This window comes from Macaca thibetana, chromosome 2 (genome assembly GCF_024542745.1).
Source record: "Macaca thibetana thibetana isolate TM-01 chromosome 2, ASM2454274v1, whole genome shotgun sequence".
Lineage (NCBI taxonomy): Eukaryota > Metazoa > Chordata > Mammalia > Primates > Cercopithecidae > Macaca > Macaca thibetana.
The window spans coordinates 111,789,756-111,813,092 of record NC_065579.1 but is presented as its reverse complement, the minus strand read 5'-3'; the positions used below and the strand labels follow the sequence as shown (position 1 = coordinate 111,813,092).

The 23,337-nt window shown below is 38.1% G+C and overlaps 2 protein-coding genes across 6 annotated transcripts in view; one reads left to right on the top strand and one right to left on the bottom strand.

Annotated features, from left to right (window-relative positions):
* Positions 1 to 23,337, bottom strand: part of PDE12 (phosphodiesterase 12) — a 508,182-nt gene that overhangs the window by 124,587 nt on the left and 360,258 nt on the right. The gene's annotated exons all lie outside the window — the stretch shown is intronic.
* The window catches only part of DNAH12 (dynein axonemal heavy chain 12), a 248,319-nt gene that overhangs the window by 112,497 nt on the left and 112,485 nt on the right, over positions 1 to 23,337 (top strand). For 4 of the 5 annotated variants that reach the window (XM_050781106.1, XM_050781108.1, XM_050781107.1 and 1 more), the window contains 8 exons: positions 5,712 to 5,821; positions 8,954 to 9,137; positions 9,273 to 9,413; positions 12,955 to 13,038; positions 13,907 to 14,095; positions 17,864 to 17,983; positions 20,984 to 21,172; positions 22,823 to 22,974. In XM_050781106.1, the coding sequence (XP_050637063.1) occupies positions 5,712 to 5,821; positions 8,954 to 9,137; positions 9,273 to 9,413; positions 12,955 to 13,038; positions 13,907 to 14,095; positions 17,864 to 17,983; positions 20,984 to 21,172; positions 22,823 to 22,974 (1,169 nt within the window). The remainder of the gene's footprint in view (positions 1 to 5,711; positions 5,822 to 8,953; positions 9,138 to 9,272; positions 9,414 to 12,954; positions 13,039 to 13,906; positions 14,096 to 17,863; positions 17,984 to 20,983; positions 21,173 to 22,822; positions 22,975 to 23,337) is intronic. The other variant, XM_050781109.1, reaches the window with a different exon arrangement.

Here is a 23,337-nt window from a genome sequence, read left to right as displayed (position 1 = left end):
GTTAAGGTGACTATCAAGATGATTCAGGATGTGCTAGTATGATTTTTAAACACCAGAATGAAAACACAAAATTTTAATATTTTCTTGAAGAACTCTTATATACTCTTATGAATACAGCAATGAATCCATAGATTCCAGTTGGAAAAATAGTGCTAAATTGCCTTCTTGCTTTTTAATGTGTTCTATATTTATTTTACTGACTTTTAGGTTTCAAAAAATGTTTGTCACTCCATTTTATCTTCTCTATTGGCTTTATAGTTTTACCTTAGTGGTCACTCCACAGATTGCAGTATATATCCTTGGCTTATTACAACTTTACAGTTAGTATTTTACCAGTTAACAAAAAATATAAGCACCTTAAATAGTATAGTTTCATTATCCACTTACTCCTGCCCATTATGCTATTGTTGTCATATATTTTACTTCTATATATTCTGTAAACACCACAATACATTGTTGTTGTTTTCTACTTTAAGTATTAGTATTTGGGGGAAAAAAAAAGCCTTTTACGCTTTTCTAGTGCTTTTATTCTTTCCAGCAGATAGATGTTTTCATTTGGGGTCTTTTATCTTTAACCTAAAAAACATCCTGTAGTATTTGTGTGTATGTGAGTCTTCTGGCAACAAATTCTCTCACCTTTCGTCTGTCTGAAATGTCTTTATTTAATCTTTATTTTTGAAGAATATTTTCACGGGTATGGAATTCTAGATTGTCAAGGCATCTTTTCCCCAGCCTGCCCCGCCCCCAGCATTTAAAGATGTTACTTCATTGACTTCTGCCATTCAGTGTTGTGCTTAGAAGTCCGGCATTTTTCTTATTTATGCTCCTCTGGTTGTTTTAATATTCTTTTTTTTTTTTTTTTTTTTTTGGTTTTGAGCAGTTTGACTATGTGCCAAGTTTTGTTTTGTACTTTATTGCCTAGGATTTGCTATACTCTTTGAATCTGTGTGTTGATGTGTTTTGTCAGAAAATTTTCTTTTCTTTTTTTTGAGACAAGGTCTCACTTTCACCCAGGCTGGAGTGCAGTGGTATGATCAAAGCTCACTGCATTGTCAACCTCCTAGGTTTAAGAAATTCTCCCACCTCAGCCTCCCAAGTAGCTGGGACTACAGGTGGGTGCCACCACACCCAGCTAATTATTTTATTTTTCATAGAGACAAGGTCTCACTTTGTTGCCCAGGTTGGTATCAAGCTCTGGGCTCCAGCAGTCTTCCTGGCTCGGTCTCCTAAAGAGTTGTGATTACAGGCATGAGCCACTGTACTCGGCCAGAAAATTATCAGTAATTATCTTTTTATGTCCTAATTTTTTCTCCTTTCTCCTTCCAGAACTTCAGTGACATGTATATTAGACCATTTTATATAGTTTCATGTGTCTCTCATGGCTCTTTTTTTTTTTCTTTTGTTTTTCATTACTTTGTCTCTGTACTTTAGTTTGAATACTTACTAATTGACCTATCTTCAACGTTAGTGGTTCTTTCTTTGGCTTTGTCCAGTTTGCTGATAAGCCCATTCAATGAATTCTTAATTTCACATATTTTGATTTTTTTAGTTCTAGTGTGTCCAATTGGTTCTTTTTAGAGATTCCTTTTTTCTGCTAAAATTCTATATTTTTTCCTCTATTTTTTCTATCTTATAATCTATTCTTTTTTATACTTTGTAAATGTATTGTCAAATTATTATCTGTTAATTATGACATCTGGGTCATCTATAAGTTTGTTTTGTTTGTTTTTTCTCTTGGTCATCAGCTACTTCTCATGACTTTGTTCAATTTTTTTGGTTCTGTTATGAAGTGACTATTTGGAGTCAGGGTCTTGCTCTGTTACCCAGGCTGGAGTACAGCAGTGCAATCACGGCTCACTGCGGCCTCCAACTCCTGGGCTCAAGCAATCCTCCTACATCAGCCTTCTGAGTAGCTGGGACTACAGGCATGTACCACCACACCTGGCTGATTTTTTGTATTTTTAGTAGAGAGGAGGTCTTGTGATGTTACCCAGGCTGGTCTTGAACTCCTAGGCTCAAGCCATCCACTCACTTTGGCCTCCCAAAGTGCTGGGGATTACAGTCTTAAGCCACTGCTCCAGGCCTATTTATTTATTTATTTTTAAAGGAATTTCAACTTTTAAATTCAAGGGGTACATGCCCAGGTTTGTTTCATGGGCATAATCATGATGCTGAAGTTTGAGGTATTATTGATCCCATCATGCAGGTACTGAGCATAGTACCCAATAGTTAGTTTTTCAGCCCTTGTTCCCCTCCCTCTCTCTTCCCCTTAGTAGTCCCCAGTGTCTGTTGTTGCCATTATTATGCTCATGAGTACCCAATGTTTGCCTACCACTTATAAGTAAGAACATGCAGTATTTGGTTTCCTGTTCCTGTGTGAATTTGCTTAGGAGAGTAACCTCCAGCTGTATCCATGTTGCTGCAAATGACATGATTTTTGTTCTTTTTTATGGCTGCATAGTATTCCATGGTATATATGTACATTTGCTTTATTCATTCTACTGTTGATGGGCACCTAGGTTGATTCCATGTTTTTGCTGTTGTGAATAGTGCTGTGGTAAACATAATGCATGCATGTGTCTCTTTGGTAGAACAATTTATTTTCTTTTGGATATATACCCAGTAATGGGATTGCTGGATCAAACAGTAGTTCTGTTTTAGTGTTTTGAGAAATCTCTAAGCTGCTTTCCATGGTGGCTGAACTAATTTGCATTCCTGCAAACAACATATGAGCATTCCCTTTTCTCTGCAGCCTTGCCAGCATCTGTTGTTCTTAACTTTTTAGTAATAGCCATTCTGACTGGTATGAGATAGTATCTCATTGTACTTTTGATTTGCATTTCTCTAACAGTTAGTGATGTTGAACATTTTTTCATATATTTGTTGGCTGCTTGCATGTCTTTTGAGAAGTGTCTGTTCATATCTTTTGCCCATTTTTAAATGTTTTTTCCCCCTGTTCAATTGTTTAAGTTCTTATCAATTCTGGATATTAGACCTTTGCTGGATGCATAATTTGTGAGTATTTTCTCCCATTCTGTAGGTTGTATGTTTTTTCTGTTGATAGTTTATTTTGCCATGCAGAAGCTCTCTAGTTTAAATAGGTCCCACTTGTCAATTTTTGTTTTTGTAGCAATTGCTTTTGAGGACTTAGTCATAAATCCCTTCCCAAGGCCAATGTCCAGAATGGTGATTCCTAGGTTTTCTTCTAGGATTCTTATAGTTTGAGATATTAACTTTTCAATCCATATTAATTTTTGTATATGGTGAAAGGTAGGGATCCAATAATTCTTCTATATGTGGCTAGCAAGCCATCTTAGCACTATCGATTGAATAGGGAGTCTTTTCTCCATTGCTTTTGTCCACTTTGTTGAAGATCAGGTGGTTGTAGGTGTGCAGCTTTATTTCTGGGTTCTCTAGTCATTCTATTGGTCTGTGTCACTCTTTTTGTACCAGCACCATACAGTTTTAGTTACTGTAATCTTATAGTTTGAAGTTGGGTAAGGTGATGCCTCTGGCTTTGTTCTTTTTGCTTAGAATTGCTTTGGCTATTCAGGCTCTTTTTGGGTTCCATCTGAATTTTAGAATAATTTTTTATAGTTCTGTGAAAACTAATCATGGTAGCTTGATAGGAATAGCAATGAATCCGTAGATTGCATTGGGCAGTATGGCCATTTTAATAATATTGATTCTTCCAATCCATGAGCATGGGATGTTTTTCCATTTGTGTCATCTGTGATTTCTTTCAGCAGTGTTTTGTAGTCCTCCTTGTAGAGATCTTCACCTCTTTGGTTAGACATATTCCTAGGGTGTGTGCATGTATGTGTGTGTGTATGTCTATTGTAAATGGAGTTGCTTTCCTTTTTTGGTTTTTTTTTTTTCTGATAAAGAGTCTCTGTTGCCCAGACTGGAGTGCAGTGGTGCAACCTCTGCTTACTGCAGCCTCCCGAGTAGCTGGGATTACAGGTGCATGCCACTACCGCCCAGCTAATTTTGTATTTTTAATAGAGATGGGGTTTCACCATGTTGGCCAGGCTGGTCTTGAACTTCTGACCTCAAATGATCCACCTGCCTCGGCCTCCCAAAGTGCTGTGATTACAGACATGAGCCACCACACCCGGCCAGATTGCATTCTTGATTTGACTTTCAGCTTGAATGCTATTGGTGTGTGGAAATGCTACTGATTTTTGTATATTGGTTTTGTTCCTGAAACTTTACCAAAGTCATTTATCAGTTTCAGGAGCCTCTTGGCAGAGTCTTTAGGGTTTTCTAGGCATAGATTCATATTGTCAGAGAAGACAGATAGTTTGACTTCTTTTTCTATTTGAATGCCTTTTATTTCTTTCTCTTGCCTGATTGTTCTGGCTAGCACTTCCAACTTTAAGTTTTGATTGTATGTTAAACATTGTGTATAACATAATTATACAGGCTAAGGTGTTTTGTTTGTTTGTTTGTTGTTTTTTGTTTTTTTGAGACGGAGTTTCGCTCTTGTTGCCCAAGCTGGAGTACAGTGGCATAGTCTTGGCTCACTGCAAGCTCCACCTCCTGGGTTTAAGCGATTCTCCTGCCTCAGCCTATTGAGTAGCTGGGATTACAGGCGCCCGCCACCGTGCCCGGATAATTTTTTGTATGTTTAGTAGAGACAGGGTTTTGCCGTCTTGGGCAGGCTGGTCATGAACTCCTGACCTCAGGTGATCTGCCCACCTTGGCCTCCCAAAGTGCTGGGATTACAGATGTGAGCCACCGCACCTGGCCAGGTGGTATAATTTTCCTGCAGAAAAATCATGGTTTTTTCCCCCCTATTTCAGGTAGCTAGGTTGCATTGCTAATCAGTTCAATTGAGAGTTGACCTAAGTCAGAGTTTTGTTACAGCATTATTGAGCTGTAGTTTACTTCTGGTTTCAAATGTCTTCAGAGTAAGAGTTGTCCTGCCATGTGATTGGCCCTTCCCTGTAGTAGGATTTTGGGATCTAAGCATTCTGAAACTAAAGACATCTCTCTGTGTGTCTTTCCAGCTGAGCCCTTGGTCTCTTGTGTCACTACATGCTGAGCAAAAGCATGGATAGTGGGGAGAACCAGCTTGGCATTTGGGCTCCTCCAAATTCAAACATGTCACATAAGCCCACACAACCATTAAACTCTCTATTGGTTTCTTCTTACTTTGGCTATGTCCTTCTGTCTATAGCAGGCCCAATCCAGTATCTACCATGTCCAGACTTAGAAAATGTCCCTGGGGTGAAAACAGCTGTTGCTTTGTGCTTACCTAGGAAAGGTTCATCGTCCCTTTCTGAAACTGAGTTCTTTTATATTTATTTGCATCCAAAGTACTTCTGTGTGTTTAAATTTTTTATAATTTTAAAAACTTACTTGTTTATTTCTGGTTACTACAGTGTGAAGGATTGTCTGGCATGTCTTTCTATATCCTAACCAAAAGTGAAATTCTGGGAAACACTATTAAAAGGAGTTGTTTTCATGCAGTATACACCCAGTGCTATGAAGCTATGATCATTCATAACTTATAATAGGGAAGACTAATATATTAAAAGTGTTTTGAGTCTATACGTTTCTCCTCTTGATTTGAAAAAATAATAAAGTTTTAAGAAATAATAAACAAGATTTTTTACTAGTAAATTTAAAATCTACACTTGTAAGACAGGTATGACATGATTTATAATATTGTGTGGTAGAAATGCATTACTTTTTTTTTTTTTCAGGAATTTTTAGAATGTGCTCATGAAGCCTGCAATGTACATAATCTTCAGCCTGTTAAATTTTTTCTTGAAAAAATAATTCAAACATATGAAATGATGATTGTTAGACATGGGTAAGATTATATATTGCTATAGTTAGATGTTATTTCTTGATTAAACTGTTAAAACAACTAAAATCCATGAACCAAAGACTTGGCAAACTGATTAGGTGAGCTTGAGAGCAACCCCCGCCCACCCCCCAGCCCCTCAGTGGCTTAAAAGGCAAAGGTTTATTTCTCATACTACATGTCCAACAAGGGTTGGTAAGAAGTGCTCATTTAGTGAGCTAGCACTAATAAACACCACCATTTGCATAAAAACATACTCTTCCCTTCCCAGGGAGGCACCTAAAAGTTCTAATCAATAAATGAACCAGACTCAAAGTTCAGGATCCCTAGGTGACAATGCACGATAGCCTTTGTATCATATCTGGAAGCTGTTCCTCTTGATCCAGAGACCTACAACCTAGAAAGACAAGTTATCTTTTCTCCACAAACCCAGTGCACAATAGTGGGCTTACCAGAACAGGATTACCAGAGCAAACACTCTCATTCAGAAATCGAAGAATAGAAGATACAGCCAACACATTCTGTGACAATTCTGAAATCCAGCTGGTCACGTGAGGGTCCCAGTTCTAGAGATGGATTGATTGTGAAACTAATAGAGTTTAAACTTCAGGACCTCTCACTTGTAGGGCCTCATCCAAGGAGCCATAAGCATTTTGTATTTGTGATTTATTATACAGGGTGTCATTAAAGTGGCTATGGGCATTTCGTATTTATAATTATATAAGTAAAAGTTATATATGTTATATAAGTAAAGTTTTTTTTGTGTGTGTATGTGTGTATACGTATATTTAAATTTACTTAGAGAGCCACCTTTCTTAAAATCTGGATCTGCTTGTGCTTGATTTTTGCTACCTGGGAGGGACTTTCCAGTTTAATTCTTCATGGGCCTTAGTTTAACCTTCTGAGAGATCTTTCCATTTCCATTTTCTTCTCTGGGCACATGTGAAGTAGGCAATAGAGAAAACACTGCTCTTGGGAGCTGAGAAATGTTTTCAGCCTGCTTCCTGCCTGTAGAAAGTTGGGATCTCAGTGGTCACAAATTTTTTTAAAGGTAGGGTTACAAAAACATTATGTAAATTTTTAAACAAATACAAAAATAGAGGGAATAGTACAATCAACCCTTATGCATCCAATACCCAAGGATCATTTTAAAAATTATTTATTATGTATTTTTGAGATGTAGTCTGTTGATATTGCCCAGGATGGTCTCAAACTCCAGGGCTCAAGCGATCCTCCCTCCTGAGCCTCCTGAGTAGCTGGGACTACAGGTGCGCACCACCACACCTAGTTCCCAAGGATTATTTAAGTCTTGAACATTCACATGTGTTTTAGACTAGACTCACAGTTTTTTTGGTCAGTAAACTCCCTCAAAGACAATCAGCTTTTTATCTATTTGATTCTAGGCAGCTCCATGTTCCTATATCCATAACTACTGCCCTTATTAAGCCATGCCTTTGAAAATTTCCTTGAAGTATCCTTGACCTTATCAGGCTTTATGGAGGGAGCCATAATCTTAGTCTGTTTTTCATGAATCATTTTATCCTCCTGAAATAATGATTACTGGGAATTATATTCTTTTTTTTTTTTTTTTTTTTTTTTTTGAGGCAGAGTCTTGGTCTATCACCCAGGCTGGAGTGCAGTGGCAAGATCTTGGCTCACTGCAACTTCCACCTCCTGGGTTCAAGTGATTCTCTTGCCTCAACCTCCTGAGTAGCTGGGACTACAGGGGCATGCCATCATACCCAGCTAATTTTGGTAGTTTTAGTAAAGACAGGGTTTTGTCATGTTGGCCAAGCTGGTCTTGAACTCCTGACCTCAAGTGTTCCACCCACCTTGGCCTCCCAATGCTGGGATTACAGGCATGAGCCACCCGGCCCATATTAATTCTTCATGGGTTTTAATAATATGATACAACAACCCTACCCTTGATTTGATCCTTGATGCCAAACTGAGTTTTAATAGATTTTTGTTTAAAGATTTTCTTAATTTTATCTTTTACCAATTGCGAATGAGAATAACTTGATACATTCAATTCTAGAAGTCCCTGAATTTCTGGACTCCCTTTTTCACTCCTGCTTGCAAACTGGCCATGTTTTTTTTCTGGGCTCATTTCTTTGTTATAGTTCTTTTTTAAATGAAACTAGTACCTGCCATTATATACTAATAACATTCTGTTTACTATCTTTTTCACCTGAAATTCTAATTTCCTTAGGTAATTAGCTATCTTCCAGGTAATCTCAAGGAATACATTTACCAAATGTTTCATCATTCATTGCATAACAATAATTGTCCATATCTTAGGTTCTGATAACAGTTAATTTGTCACTCATAACCTGGCCTTTAAGCCAATGCCACAGTAGGTTTTTAAAAATTATTATTATTATGGCAAGAACACCCTCCCCCCTTCTAGGTACCAATTTCTGTTATTAAGGATGGGCGAGGATATTCTGTAAGAACTGTCAACACCTAAATGTTAGTGATTTAAAAAACAAAGTTTTATTTCTCATTTATACACAGTAGGTTACGAGGGCAGCCCTGCTCATTATGACCACTCAGGGCCCAGGCTGTTAGAGTAAGCACCACCTCAACATTGTGGGTCACAGCCATGCTAGAGGGAAAAGGGAGCTCTGTGAGGTCTCTAGCTGGCAATTACCTATCCCCGCTTGGAAGTAATGCCCTTCATTTCCATTTATTACTCATTGGTTAGAACTAGTTACCTAGTCTTTCCACAAGAGGGCCAGAAATCCTATGTGCCAGGAGGGAGGAGATCCAGAAGTAGTTGGTAAAGAACACTAACAGTTTTATGGCAAATGAAGACTTTGGGAATATAAATCTTTCCCATTTCACTCCTTAGGGGGCTTCAGGTTTGTTTTTTTTAAGAGTACACAGATATTAAGTTTTCATTGCCATTTGAAGATTCTTTATTACATTCCCTTTTGGAGAAAATATTAGTGTGAAGAATTTGATTTAGAGTCACCAGTTCAGAAATTAAATATGTTTTCTTTATGTCTGAGAAAAATTCATATGCTTTCAAAAATTATAAGTAGTAATTATCACAGGGTAAAGTTTTATATACTGATATAAATTATTTAACTTTTTAAAGAGTCTTATTGTATAATTATTTCTTTTCCTTCATAGATTTATGTTAGTAGGAGAGCCTTTTGCTGCTAAGACAAAAGTTCTGCATGTGCTGGCGGATACGCTAAGTTTAATGAATGAACATGGCTATGGAGAGGAAGAAAAGGTCATTTATAGAACTGTAAACCCCAAATCTATTACTATGGGCCAACTTTTTGGACAGTTTGACCCAGTGTCTCATGAGGTAAACTAAATATAAGTATTCCCAACTCTCTTATGGGAAGTGCGTGTTAAAACAAGAAATGTGAAGTATTTTCATAGTTTCACTCCTAAATCCAATTTTATGAGTCAAGCTTTCTAATTCTTTTTTTCCCCTCAGTGGACTGATGGTATTGTGGCTAACACTTTTAGAGAATTTGCCTCATCAGAAACATCTGACCGGAAATGGGTTGTATTTGATGGTCCTATTGACACTTTGTGGATAGAGAGCATGAACACAGTATTGGATGATAATAAAAAGGTAAATCATGATCAAAAGAGAAGCAGATTCAGCCATGATTAAGCAATTTTATATGTTCAACAATTAATCAACTAGGACTCTATTTAAAATAAAGGATGCAGCAAGTTGAGTAGGTTTATAAATTCTCTTTTCGATGAAAACTGTGCTATAGTAAGTCCTTGGCTTAATTTTTTTTATAGAATGAAAGTATAGTGTATTAAAATTACTGTGTTAGCCAGAAGACATAGTAATCTAGGGTGAGAATAAGTTGTTAAGAGACTTCAGTCTTATGGTTTCTTATAGAACTTTAATATTTTAGGATAAAATAACAAAAGCCTAATTCCTTTTGAAAACATGGAATGCTTCAGTGTTTATATATAGTATATCACCTTAGGCGCTATGAGATATACAAAAGAACTAGAAAGTGAAAGTATTCTAATATTTATTTTAATTGAAAGACAACATATATAAGGTATAATATGTATACCAATTTCAAGTGTAGATTCTATGATTTTCTAAATGTGTTTGTACACTCACATAATCGTCACCCAAAAAATGACACATGAAATTTCCTATACCCTACAAGTTTCACTCATGTTCCTTCCTAGTTTGTTTATCTTCCTCCAGAGATAATCACTCTTCTGACTTCTATGATGAATTAGTTTTGCCAACTCTTGAACTTCATATATTGGAATCATACTCTTTAGTGTTTTTTTTTAAATCAATGTATGTGTGATGTTCATATTGTTGTAGTTCAGTTTTGTTAACTTTTTTCTTTTATGTCTATATTAGTATCCTAGTGTGTGAATATATCACAAATTATTTCCGTACTTACATGAAATGACTGCCCTACTAAATAAGCAAACTCATTTAATTAGCATTTAAAGATATACTCAAGGCCGGGCTTGGTGACTCATGCCTGTTATCCCAGCACTTTGGGAGGCTAAGGCAGGTGGATCATTTGAGGTCAGGAGTTCGAGACCAGCCTGAGCAACATGGTGAAACCCTGTCTCTACTAAAATACAAAAAAAAAAAAAAATTAGCTGGGTGTGGTGGCGCGTGCCTATAATCCCAGCTACTCAGGAGGCTGAGGCAGGAGAATCACTTGAACCCAGGGGCAGAGGTTGCAGTGAACCAAGATCACACCACTGTACTCCAGCCTGGGCAACAGAGTGAGACTCCGTCTTAAAAAAAAAAAAAAGATATACTGAAGTACTTTGTCATAGGTGATTAGTCATTCACATTCCTTCTTTCATTCATTCAGTAATATTGGTTGAGCTGAGGGTGGAAAGTAAATGAAGAAGCAGGAAGGTTATTCTAATTGTAGAGTGAAGTCTAAGGGTTCAGAGCCAAGTGGATGGATTGTCTCTTACTGCATGAGAAGGAATTATGAAAAGACAGTTATAGGTGAGTGTATAGATTTGATCGTGGAAATTTGAAGGCAAATCCTTCTGATGATTTCTCTTTTCTTCGTGAAGTGATGGGCCTTGGTTCTTTGCAAAATTGAGGATAAAGGAAGAGACTTAAATTAGCCATTGTGGAAGATGGGAAAGAGAGCTATCTAGGAAAACATAGAAGGATTTCTGGCTAGCACTGAGAGCCTGATTGAGTAGAAGACCATAAGTTATTATTAGTAGTACCAAGGTCTGCCTTTTTGAGATACTCTCTGCCAGTCTAAGCAGCTTAGGCGTAGGTAATATTGCAGGCCTGGAAATATAGTAAGACTTTAAAGATATTGACATGAGAATGGTAGAAGCACTAGACCACAGGACAGAAGCTGCCTAATGAAAGAAGTGAAAACATCAGGGATGTGAAAAATCTTGTGAAAATGAGCAAGTATAGTAGGAGACAATGAATGAAATAACTGGATGGATTGGAGGCTGTGGGCAGAGACTGAGATACTTGAATTTAATATTTCAGAATTGTGTAGTATTTCTGGAGAGAAGGTCCCAGATACATAAAGTGGACAGCTGGAGTGGAACAAGGTGGTCAAGAATCTGATGGGCTGCTGTGTTGAGATTCTCAGTCTTTATAAATACCAGATCAGGCCAGAGTTATAGTAGAGAAAGAGATTAGGCCAAGTTCCAAGGACTTTAGCTATTGAGGAGGGAATCATTGGGTGCTGTTGAGTGGCAGGAAAAAAGCAGGGGTTGTCAAGGGTGGTAACTGGGGTGGAATAGAAGTAGTTGGGAAACAACACAGGGCAGTGAGGAGAATGCTGACCCTACCTTTCACATTTGTGGAGAGTTAGGAGGATGTCTGCTGAAATAATCTGGTCAAAGATTGAAAGTATTCTAGACGAGTACGTCCAGTAGATCTTTTTACAATACTGCAACTATCTGCGTTCTCTGAGAAGGTAGCCACTAGCCACATGTGGCTACTGAGCATTTGAAGTGTGGCTTAGTGCAGTTGAAGAACTGAATTTTAAATTTTATTTAGTTTTGGTTAAAATTAAATATAAATAGCCATATATGGCTAGCAGCTACCATATTGGACAATCCACCTCTAGATCATTCATTTATTTTACAGCTAAGAAATCCACAAATGTTAAATTTCTCATTGTTGACATGTGATTAGATAGGGGCAAAACTGGAACTAAAAGTGATGATTGTAAAAGCAGAAAGGAAGCACTGAAAACTAAATGTAGAAGAATTTAAAAGACTTAGTAATAAGTTAATTTAGGTATCAAGTTAATAATAATTATTAATACTATTAAAAGTTAATGATAATTCCAAAGGTGCAAGCCAGACAGATTGAGGAGATAGGATGGCTTTAATAATAGACAAGATAGAAATTCGAGGGAAAGGAAGCAGTGGATAAATTCAGTTTTTGACATGTTTGATAAAAGAAGAAATGTTTTAGATTAAGAGAGACCAAGGAGACATAAAAAACTCAAGGCATAGTCTTGGATTGAATTTTGCTTTCAACTGAGGAAATTTGAATATTGACTGAGTATTAGATGATAATAAAGAATTATTAATTTTGTTAGGTGTGATAATGTTATTGTGATTACATAGAAAATATACTTATTTTTTGGAGACATTGGCACTTGGATGTGAAATGCCATGATGTCTATAATGCTCTTTAAAATGTTTTTTTAAAAGGGCAATGGCAGTATGGCAAAATCTTAACATTGATTAAATCTAGGAGCTGGGTATATGAGTACTCATGCTATTCTCTATTTTCTGTTTTTTAATTTAATAAAAAGGTCTATGGTCACTTTATAAATTCAGGAGTATTTCACTTAATTTTCTTAATAGCTGATATTTGTATAGGATTTTATAGGTTTTGGACTTTGTCTTATAGTCCTCCTTCCCACAGTTATACAAGAGAGATATTATCCCTGTTCTATAGATGAAGAGACTGAGACTCGGAGATGTTAAGTATTTGCTTAACAGTAATAATTAACAGGGCTAGACCTAGAATTAAGATTTTCTGGCTTCCATTCTAATTCTTAGTCCATTATATCACAGGAGCTACTTTATCTTATACATAGTATAAATTGTTATCTGAGAAGCTTGAAATTTAAAAAAATAAATGTTTGAAAAATAATTGCCTTTAGCTTTGCCTTATGAGTGGAGAAATCATTCAGATGTCCCCCCAGATGAGCCTCATCTTTGAAACAATGGACCTTTCCCAGGCGTCCGTAAGTTCATAATTTAATACAATAGCAGTTTGTTCATTTCTTCATTCTTTAATTTAGCCAATAAGTATTTTTTATTATATGTCAGAAAATGGGTTAGGCACTGGGAATACAAAGATGAATAAGACACAGTTTATACTTGTTTAGGGAGAATGAGAAGGATGTTAATAAATAATCCCAATACACAGCTACATGTTAGTGCTTTAAGAGTGTGAAGAGGATGGCTGGGCACGGTGGCTCACGCCTGTAATCCCAGCACTTTGGGCAGATCACCTGAGGTGGGAAGCTCAAGACCAGCCTGACCAACATGGAGAAACCCCGTCTCTACTAAAAACACAAAATTAGCCAGGCGTGGTGGTGCATACCTGTAATCCCAGCTACTCGTGAGGCTGTGGCAGGAGAATCGCTTGAACCCAGGAGGCGGAGGTTGCAGTGAGCTGAGATTGGGCCATTGCACTCCAGCCTGGGCAACAAGAGCAAAACTCCGTTTCAAAAAAACAAAGAAAAAGTGTGGAGAGGAGTGAGCATCTGTGAGGAGGATGGATAGAGGAGCACCATGGAAGGTAACTGAGTGTTTGGTCTGATTTTGAGGAAGATGTAAGATTTCTCCAGGGAGATTGGATTTGGAAATCCTAGGCGTTTCCAAATCAAGATAATGTTTAAAGATATGGAGCCTTTACATGTCTGGGGAACTGAACTGCAAATAGTTTTCTGTATGGGGAACGTCTAGACTGTGTGAAGCTCTGTGAGGCAGATGGGAGCTAGATTATGAAGGATCTCATAAGTCATCCTAAGAAGTAGTTAATAATTGCCAGGTGCCACTGGTATAAAAGCAACTGTGCAAAAAGAAAATTGTGTCTTTTTTCCCTAGCCTGCCACTGTAAGCCGTTGTGGTATGATTTATTTGGAGCCCTCACAGTTAGGATGGGAACCGCTTGTGTCTTCTTGGTTGAATTCACTGAAAGGACCTCTGTGTGAACCAGAACATCAAGCTCTTCTGAAAGGACTTTTTGCCTGGTTAATACCACCCTCTTTAAAGCAGCGTAAGAAAAAATGCAAGGTAATCCTATACTTCTCTGACCTATTCAAGTTTCTTTGTTTCCATTCAACTTGACTAAGTCTAAAGTCACAGTGGTTGGTAGAATGAATAACTAAAACCAGTTTGTCCTTATGCATTTACTATCCACTGTTGATTTTATATTGCTCAAGTTATAGCCGAATAACTCAGGGGTTGAATTTATTCCTGCTAAACTATTTGTATACAACCATAGTGTCTGAAGCTTTACAAATTCTAATTACTTTTCGTATTTCAAATTATTTTAAGTATGTGCCTGTAAAAACTCACTTGTATATTTAGTGAGTTTATGAGTTATTTAATATTTAGTATTTTATGAAAAAACTTTACATATTGTATTAGCTTCCCAGGGCTGTCATAACAAATTGCCACAAACTTGATGGCTAAAGCTACAGACACAGTGGCTCACTCCTATAATCCCAGCACACTTTGGGAAGCTGGGGTGGGCAGATCACTTGAAGTCAGGAGTTTGAGACTAGTCTGGCCAATATGGTGAAACCCTGTCTCTACTAAAGGTATAAAAATTAACCAGGCGTGGTGGTGCATGCCTGTAATCCCAGCTACTCAGGAGGCTGAGGCAGGAGAATCACTGGAAGCCAGGAGATGGAGGTTGCAGTGAGCCAGGATCACGCCACTGCACTCCAGCTTGGGCAACAGAGCAAGACTCTGTCTCAAAAAAAACCCCCAAAACCCAGAAAACACCCCAAAACCAGAAATTGATTCTCTCACAGTTCTGGAGACCAGAAGTCCAAAATCAGGATGTTTGTAGGGCTATACTTCCTCAGAAGCTCTAAGGGAGACTCTTTCCTTACCTCCTCCAGATTCTGGTAGCCTCAGGTGTTCCTTTGCTTGTGGCTACACAACTGCAACCTCTTCTTCCATGTTCATATGGCCTTCTTTTTTTTTTTTTTTTTTTTTTAATTTTATTTATTTATTTTTGAGACAGAATCTTGCTCTGTCACCCAGGCTGGAGTGCAGTGGCGCGATCTTGGCTCACCGCAACCTCTGTCTCCCAGGTTGAAGCAGTTCTCCAGCCTCAGCCTCCTGAGTAACTGGGATTACAGGCATGTGCCACCACACCCAGCTAATTTTTTTATATTGTTAGTAGAGACAGGATTTCTCCATGTTGGCCAGGCTGGTCTTGAACTCCTGACTTCAGTTGATCCACCCACCTCGGCCTCCCAAAATTCCGGGATTACAGGCATGAGCAATTGCACCTGGCCAATCTTCACACGGCTTTCTACTTCACATGTCTCTTCTCCATGTGACACTTATAAGGACTTAGATGTCTTCCTCCTGAGATTTTTAACTTAATTGCTTCTTCGGAGATCTTTTTCCATATAAGATCACATTTATAGGTTCCTCAGATTAGAACATGGAAATATCTTTTTGGGGACCATTGTTCAACCACTACCACCATCACCTACACACACACACACACACATAGTAGCTTCTTACATGTAAATAAATATATTGATATAGAGAGGGGAAAAGAGATACTCGGTTTTATCCTAAACTGTTGTTTTAGGGATAGAAAAAAGTGCCATTTAAAAGAAAAAATGAACAATTCCACTTTATGAAGAGTCTGTATAGTGTCTTCATAGAGAAAATAGACAAAGTTCCTTGCAGTTTTAAAGCTCTAATGCTATATGTTGTAAATAATACAAAATAGGCTTCACCTTTCCACATAATGAGTAATGGATTTTCTTCTCATAGTTCATTCTCATCCAGTCAGTCCCCAGACTTTTTTTTTTTTTTGAGACTGAATCTCGCTCTGTCACCCAGGCTGGAGTGCAGTGGCACGATCTTGGCTCACTGCAAGCTCCGCCTCCCGGGTTCACGCCATTCTCCTGCCTCAGCCTCCCGAGTAGCTGGGACTACAGGTGCCCGCCACCATGCCCGGCTAATTTTTTGTATTTTTAGTAGAGACAGGGTTTCACCGTGTTAGCCAGGATGGTCTCGATCGCCTGACCTCGTGATCCGCCCACCTTGGCCTCCCAAAGTGCTGGGATTACAGGTGTGAGCCACTTTTTTTTTTTTGAGATAGAGTCTTTGTCTCCCAGGCTGGAGTGCAGTGGCACTCCACCTTTCCTCCACCTTTCAGATTCATGTGATTCTCGTGCCTGAGCCTCCCAGATAACTGGGATTGCAGGCACAATTACAGTGCACACCACCACACCTGGCTAATTTTTGTATTTTTTTGTAGAGATGAGGTTTTGCTGCATTGGCCAGGCTGGTCTTGAACTCCTGGCCTCAAGCATTCTGCCAACCTCAGCCTCCCAAAGTGCTGGAATTACAGGCATGAGCCACTTGGCCCAGGCTCCAGGATCTATTGATTTTCCCTTCTTGATAATGTTTATACCTGTCTTCTTTCCATCCATGTTTCTGTGGCCACCTCCTCGCCCCACCCTTCCCATTATAGTATCCCAGTTCTGACCATCATCACTGCCTACCTGAATCAATACAACAGAGCTGCTCTGGTCCAGTCTACATCCTGCTACAGAATGAAGTTTCCAAAACACAAATCCTTTCTGTCTATTCCTTTATTTAAAATCCTCCGTTGGAACTGTCTTCCTCTTGTAATTAAGTCCTGAAAACAGCATATAAAAACCTTTTAGGATCTGACTCTTGTCTATTTCTCAAGCCTATTTTTGGGGCATTCCTCCTTCATACCCTATTTTCATAATCTACAGAATCCCCTTAATAATCTGTGTCTGCTCACATCTCCATTTCTTTGTATACATTCCCCTGCTTTGAATATCCTTCCCTTGTTCACCTGGCAAACTTACATTTTCCTTCTAAATTCGGCTCAGCTATTATTACTTCCTCCAGGAAGCCCTCCTTGATGTATCTCTCTCCCGTTTTCCTCTTTTTGTACTCCTCCAATTGTTTATCCCAAGCACTCTAGTAGCTTCCTCCTACCCTGAGACTTTCTCTGTCAATCATTATTATATTATTTTTGTCTATTTAATTTTAATATCACCCATTTTTAGGGATTCTATCTTTTATTTCCATATCTCTTAGCTTGCCACATAGGTATAGTGTGTTTTTCATAAATGTTTGTTGAATAAATAAATGAATGAATGGCTCTTAGAGACTTAGAACATTGTTATTGTTCCTTAGAACATTGTTTATTCTCTTACAGTAGCTAGTTTTCATTTATCAGAGAATTTAGAATATGTTATGTGCAACTGTACAGTTATGTATAATTGTATAATGTAATATGGGAAACTAAAATATTTTAGAAATGTTTTATCATGCCTACTTAAAGTTTTTAAGTTTAAATATTATAAAGACCTTATGAGGCTAGGTGTGGTGGCTCATGCCTGTCATCCCAGCACTTTGGGAGGCTGAGGCAGGAGGATTGCCTGAGTCCAGGAGGTTGAGGCTGCACTGAGCTGTGATCACACCACTGTACTCTAGCCTGGGTAACAGAGTGAGACCCTATCTAAAAAAAAAAAAAAAAAAAAAAAAAAATTAGCCTGGTGGTGTGCACCTATAGTCCTAACTACTTAGGAGGCTGAGGTAGGAGGATCCCTTAAGCCCAGGAGTTGGAGGCTGCAGTGAGCTATGATTGTGCAACTGGACTCCAGCCTGGGTGACAGAGTAAGACCCCATCTCAAAAAAAAAAAAAAAAAAAAGACCTTATTAAAACCATGTATGCCTTTATCAGTTTTTAAAAATAAAATGTTTATCTTCTTATTTTCTAAATAAGATGAAAATTAAGAAAGTTATCTTATTTTCACCTTGCAGGAACTGATTCCTACCAGCAATAGCAATGTGGTTGTATCTCTCACACGCCTCTTTGAAGTGCTACTTTGTAATGTGGTAGAAAATGATCCTACTAGCAAGCACATTCGTGTTTGGATTATGGTTGGTTTTATACTTTATGTAGTTTTAAATTACAGAATAAATTATGCTTCTGGTACATGATGTTTCTATTGAGAAAAACATGATAAGATCCAAAGCTGGTTTTTTTGGTGAGTATTAAAAGAATAGCTTGAGACACTAAAGTTGCCCTGACACCTGGTATTCTGATATTAAAAAGCACTTTAAAGAAATTAAAATGTCAGAAGGAATCAAAACTATCCTTTTTTTTTTTTTTTTTGAGACAGCAGAATCTCACTCTCACCCAGGTTGGAATGCAGTGGTGTGATCTCAGCTCACTGTAACCTCCGCCCTTCTCCCCAAGGTTCAAGTGGTTCTCCTGCCTCAGCCTCCCAAGTAGCTGAGATTACAGGTGCCTGCCACTGTGCCTGGCTAATTTTTGTATTTTTAGAAGACACGGAGTTTCACCATCTTGGCCAGGCTGGTCTTGAACTCCTGACCTCGTGATCCAACTGCCTTGGCCTCCCAAAGTGCTGGTATTACTAGTGTGAGCCACTGCGCCTGGCAACTATCCTGTTTGTTTGTTTTTATTGTTTTGTTGTTTGAGACGGAATCTTGCCCTGTTGCCCAGGCTGGAGTGCAGTGATGTGATCTCGGCTCACTGCATCCTCTGCCTCCTGAGTTCAAGCGATTCTCCTGCCCCAGCTTCCTGAGTAAGCTGGAATTACAGGCACATGCCACCAAGCCGAGCTAATTTTTTTAATCTTTAGTAGAGATGGGGTTTCACCATGTTGGCCAGGCTGGTTTCAAACTCCTGACCTCAGGTGATCTGCCCACCTCGGTCTCCCAAAGTGCCAGGATTACAGGCGTGAGCCACCACGCCCAGCCAACTATCCTATTATTTATGAAAGATTACAATTTTATCAACAATGAGATAATGTAATATTAAACAAATTTGGACATTAGGTGAATTAATTTTATTAATTAATTAATGTTAAACCAGCATGTAGACAACGTAAAAGCTAGCTATGAAAGACCAGGCGTAGGCCGGGTGATGTGGCTCATGCCTGTAATCCCAAAACTAGTGTTTTAGCTTTCTTCCATATCTGTCAGTGTTACCGTTTATAAAAGTATCACGGGGGCCGGGCGCGGTGGCTCAAGCCTGTAATCCCAGCACTTTGGGAGGCCGAGACGGGTGGATCACGAGGTCAGGAGATCGAGACCATCCTGGTGAACATGGTGAAACCCCGTCTCTACTAAAAAATACAAAAAACTAGCCGGGCGAGGTGGCGGCCCCTGTAGTCCCAGCTACTCAGGAGGCTGAGGCAGGAGAATGGCGTGAACCCGGGAGGCGGAGCTTGCAGTGAGCTGAGATCCGGCCACTGCAACTCCAGCCCGGGAGACAGAGCGAGACTCCGTCTCAAAAAAAAAAAAAAAAAAAAAAAAAAAAAAGTATCACGGGAATAGTTTACCTGTATAACCTTCAAGTTTCATTTTTCCTGAACATTTTATTCTGTTGGTAAACCTAAAACCTAAATGTTTTAAGTGGTTCAGAATCACTTCAAGAGAGTTATATAGATTGATACCTAGGTGAAATTTTTCTCTGAATATATATTTACTTTTGGACTAGATAAGGCATGTACCTAGAGTACAATTCAAAAGGCAAAAGTGGGTTTTCCCCACTTTTCCATAGCAGTCCCCCAGCCACACTGAAGGCAGCTAATATTACCAGTGCCCTATATAGAATTCTAGAAGTATTTTATGCACACACTCTTTTACATGTATACATTTAAAAATACATTAGCATACATTATGTACTGATTTGCATCATTTCTCCATTGTAATATGTCATTTTCATATTAGTGCTTATAGAGTGACCTTCTTTTTTAACAGCTGTGTGTATTTCAGTGTATTAGAATCCAATTAAGCAGACCATTGTTGAAGAACAATTTGGGTTGCTTTTGATCTTTTGCTATTACAAATAGTGCTGCAGTGAATATTCTTGTACATGTATCATTTTCACAGGTGGAAATATATTTGAGTATAAACTCCCACAAGAGAAATTCCTAGGTTATTTGGGAAGGACATTTTATTTATTTATTTTTATGTTTAAAAATATTTTGTAGAGATGGGGTCTTACTATGTTCCCCAGGCTGGTCTCAAATTCCTGGCCTTAGGCAATCCTTTTACCTTCCAAAGCTTTGGGTTTACAGGTGTGAACCACTCTACCCCGCCAGTATGGGCATTAAAATTTTGATAGAGTCTGGGCGCAGTGTCTCACACCTGTAATCCCAGCACTTTGGGAGGCCAAGGTGGGTGGATCACGAGGTTACGAGATCGAGACTATCCTCGCTAACATGGTGAAACCCCATGGTCGTGGGCGCCTGTAGTCCCAGCTACTTGGGAGGCTGAGGTAGGAGAATAGCTTGAACCTGGGAAGCAGAGGTTGCAGTGAGCTGAGATCGCACCACTGCACTACAGCTTGGGTGAGAGAGTGAGACTCCATCTCAAAATAGAAAAAAAAATTTTTTTTTTAAATAGATATTGGGCCAGGCATGGTAACTTATGCCTGTAATCTTAGCACTCTAGGAGGCTGAGGCGGGTGGATTGCCGAGTCTAAGAGTTCAAGACCAGCCTGAGTAACATAGCAAAACCCCATCTCTACTTAAAGAACAAAACAAAAAATTAGTCAGGCTTTGTGGTGTATGTCTGTAGTCCCAGCTACTTGGGAGGCTGAGACACAAGAATCACCTGAACTGGGGAGGTTGAGGTTGCAGTGAGTTGAGATGGTGCCCCTGTTCTCCAGCCTGGGCAACCAGAGTGAGACCCTGTCTCAAAAAAAAAAAGAAAGAAAGACATGTATTTTGATAAAAATTGCCAGAGAAATTATTATGTGGCTTAGCGCTGCTCCATTCCACTTTATTTACATTTATGACCTTGTTCAAGTAGGGTGAGCACATCCTAATATATTGAATTTTGGTTACATTTCTTCTAAAATGCCTTTTAAAATAATTGCTATAAGTTAACATTTTTCTCCACCAACAGGCTTGCTTTATATTCTCTTTGATTTGGTCGATTGGAGGAAGTTGTGATACAGATGGCCGTCATGTTTTTGATGCTTTCATACGATTAATCATACTGGGAAAAGATGAAGAAAACCCAGTGCCAGATTCTGTGGGTAAATGGGAATGCCCATTTGATGAAAAAGGCCTGGTCTATGACTACATGTATGAGGTATGATGTAGCTTGGTATGGTAAGGTAAAACACAAAGGCTTGGATCAGCAGACAAAGCTCCTGGGTTTCCATCCTAGAGTTATTTTGACTCCTGTGGTGAGCTTTTTAAGCTCCCTTCTTTTTAGTTTCACCTTCCATAACTTGTTGGCTGTATAAATAAATTTGCTTTAATAAAATTTTTATAATTTCATATTTAAATTAAATTTATTTTTCAATTTTATTAAATAAGTCCCCAAAGCATTTTTTAAACAGCAAGTATTTGAATAATTATTTGATTCACACAAATTTTATTTCATTCTCCATAAGATCTAGATAGAGCATTAGTTGTAATTTCATCTAAATCTCAAGTTTTATGATAAGGAAGTAAACCTAAAAAGGTTAGTGACTAGCAGAGCCAGAACTTGACACAAGTTCTCCTGATAGTGCAGGACCCTTTCCCCAAAACCATACTAACACAGAATTTTAAGAATATGGCCAGAAAGAGAGTTTCATCGTCATTAGCCATAGCAGGAAGTCAATAAAAGTGAAAAAGAGGTGGTAACACAAGAATATTCTTTAAGAATCGAAAATAAATACCAAACTATCCAGCTTAGAGAAGGTAAAGGTCTCTAGGAAGGGGAAAGTGACAGTAGGGAAATGCTGTTTTTCTTAACCTTATACATCTTTTGACTGTAAAATCTGTACATATATGATGTTGATAAAAATAAAAGCTAAAACTTAAAAAAATACAAATATGAATTCCTAAAGAAACATTCACCCAAACTTACAGTTACCATAATTCAAACATATAACATACATGTACAATTTGCTCAAAAATAGGAAAAGATTTTGAGATTCCAGCCACAGCTCTGAAATAGGGTCCTAGGGGGCTACTTTGGCAGGTATTAAAAGTTTTTTTACTTAATAGTGGAAGGGCTGGGGGTCTCCAGGGAGGGGTCAAAACAACCTGGAGAAGAAGATAATGGTTGGGGGTGGAGTGAAGATTGGGAGACACTCAGAGGTGTCAGGACAGCAGTTATTTAGCCAGTGATTCAGAAGAATTTCGGTATCATAACAATTAATACAACTATGCTGATATATATCCTGGTTGTTTCAGTCTGGATCAAAATGCCAAATAGAATAATGTTAGAGAAACAAATACAGTGGTTTTATGTGATATTTTATTTTTAGTTAGATTATTGCCCATTTATTTTAAAATATAAAAGGTAAAGCCAAAATCCAGGAAATTGTGACTTGAGGTACATTAGAGTGGCTTTCAAATAAATACTTGATGTATGCAGAAGGACATCTTGAAGGCATTTGGGGAATATTGGAGTGTTAAGGAGACATAAAGGCAAAAGTATCTGAAATGTTAGATATGTTGAATATGTGATAATAAAAGTTATATTATGTTTTTCAGGTTATTAAAAAGGAAAATTGAAAATATGTATTTTTTAAATTGAGTGGTGTTTTCATGAATGCTTATTTTATTAATCTGCTTAGGACTTAAAATATGCTATATGTGTTCTTTTATATGAATATAATATTTCATTAAAAGGGGGACGACTAAAGTTTTTAAAAGCTAATTTAATAGTATAAGTGTTGAAAAGAGCCTTTCAGATACGGCAAGTACATGGTTTTAATACTTTAAAACTTATATTTTCTTGTAGTTGAAAAACAAAGGTCGCTGGGTCCATTGGAATGAATTAATTAAAAATACTAATTTAGGAGATAAACAAATCAAGATTCAAGATATCATAGTCCCTACGATGGACACAATTAGATATACGTTTCTAATGGATTTGAGTATTACCTATGCAAAGTAAGGAACTCTGCTATAAACAAGCATTTTGAATGTAAAAGTACCATTTTAATAGGATTATGGCAAATTTTGAAGTATTTAAGATCATCCTTTTTCAGATAACTGAAATCCTGGGGGACTTGTTGACATGTTGAAAGTGACATCTGTTGCTATTGGCAAACCTGGAATGCACATTTCCCATTGCCCACTCCAAAGCCCTTGCCATCATACCTTGCTGCCTCATAAGTCACCTTACATTTTTGATTTGTAACAGCACACTGAAAGTCTGCTGTAGTGTTACTGTTAAAAAGGTATGCAGTCTACTTAAAGATTCAGTGTACTCCTGAGACATCAAAGTAACCATGATCCACATTCTCGTATTAC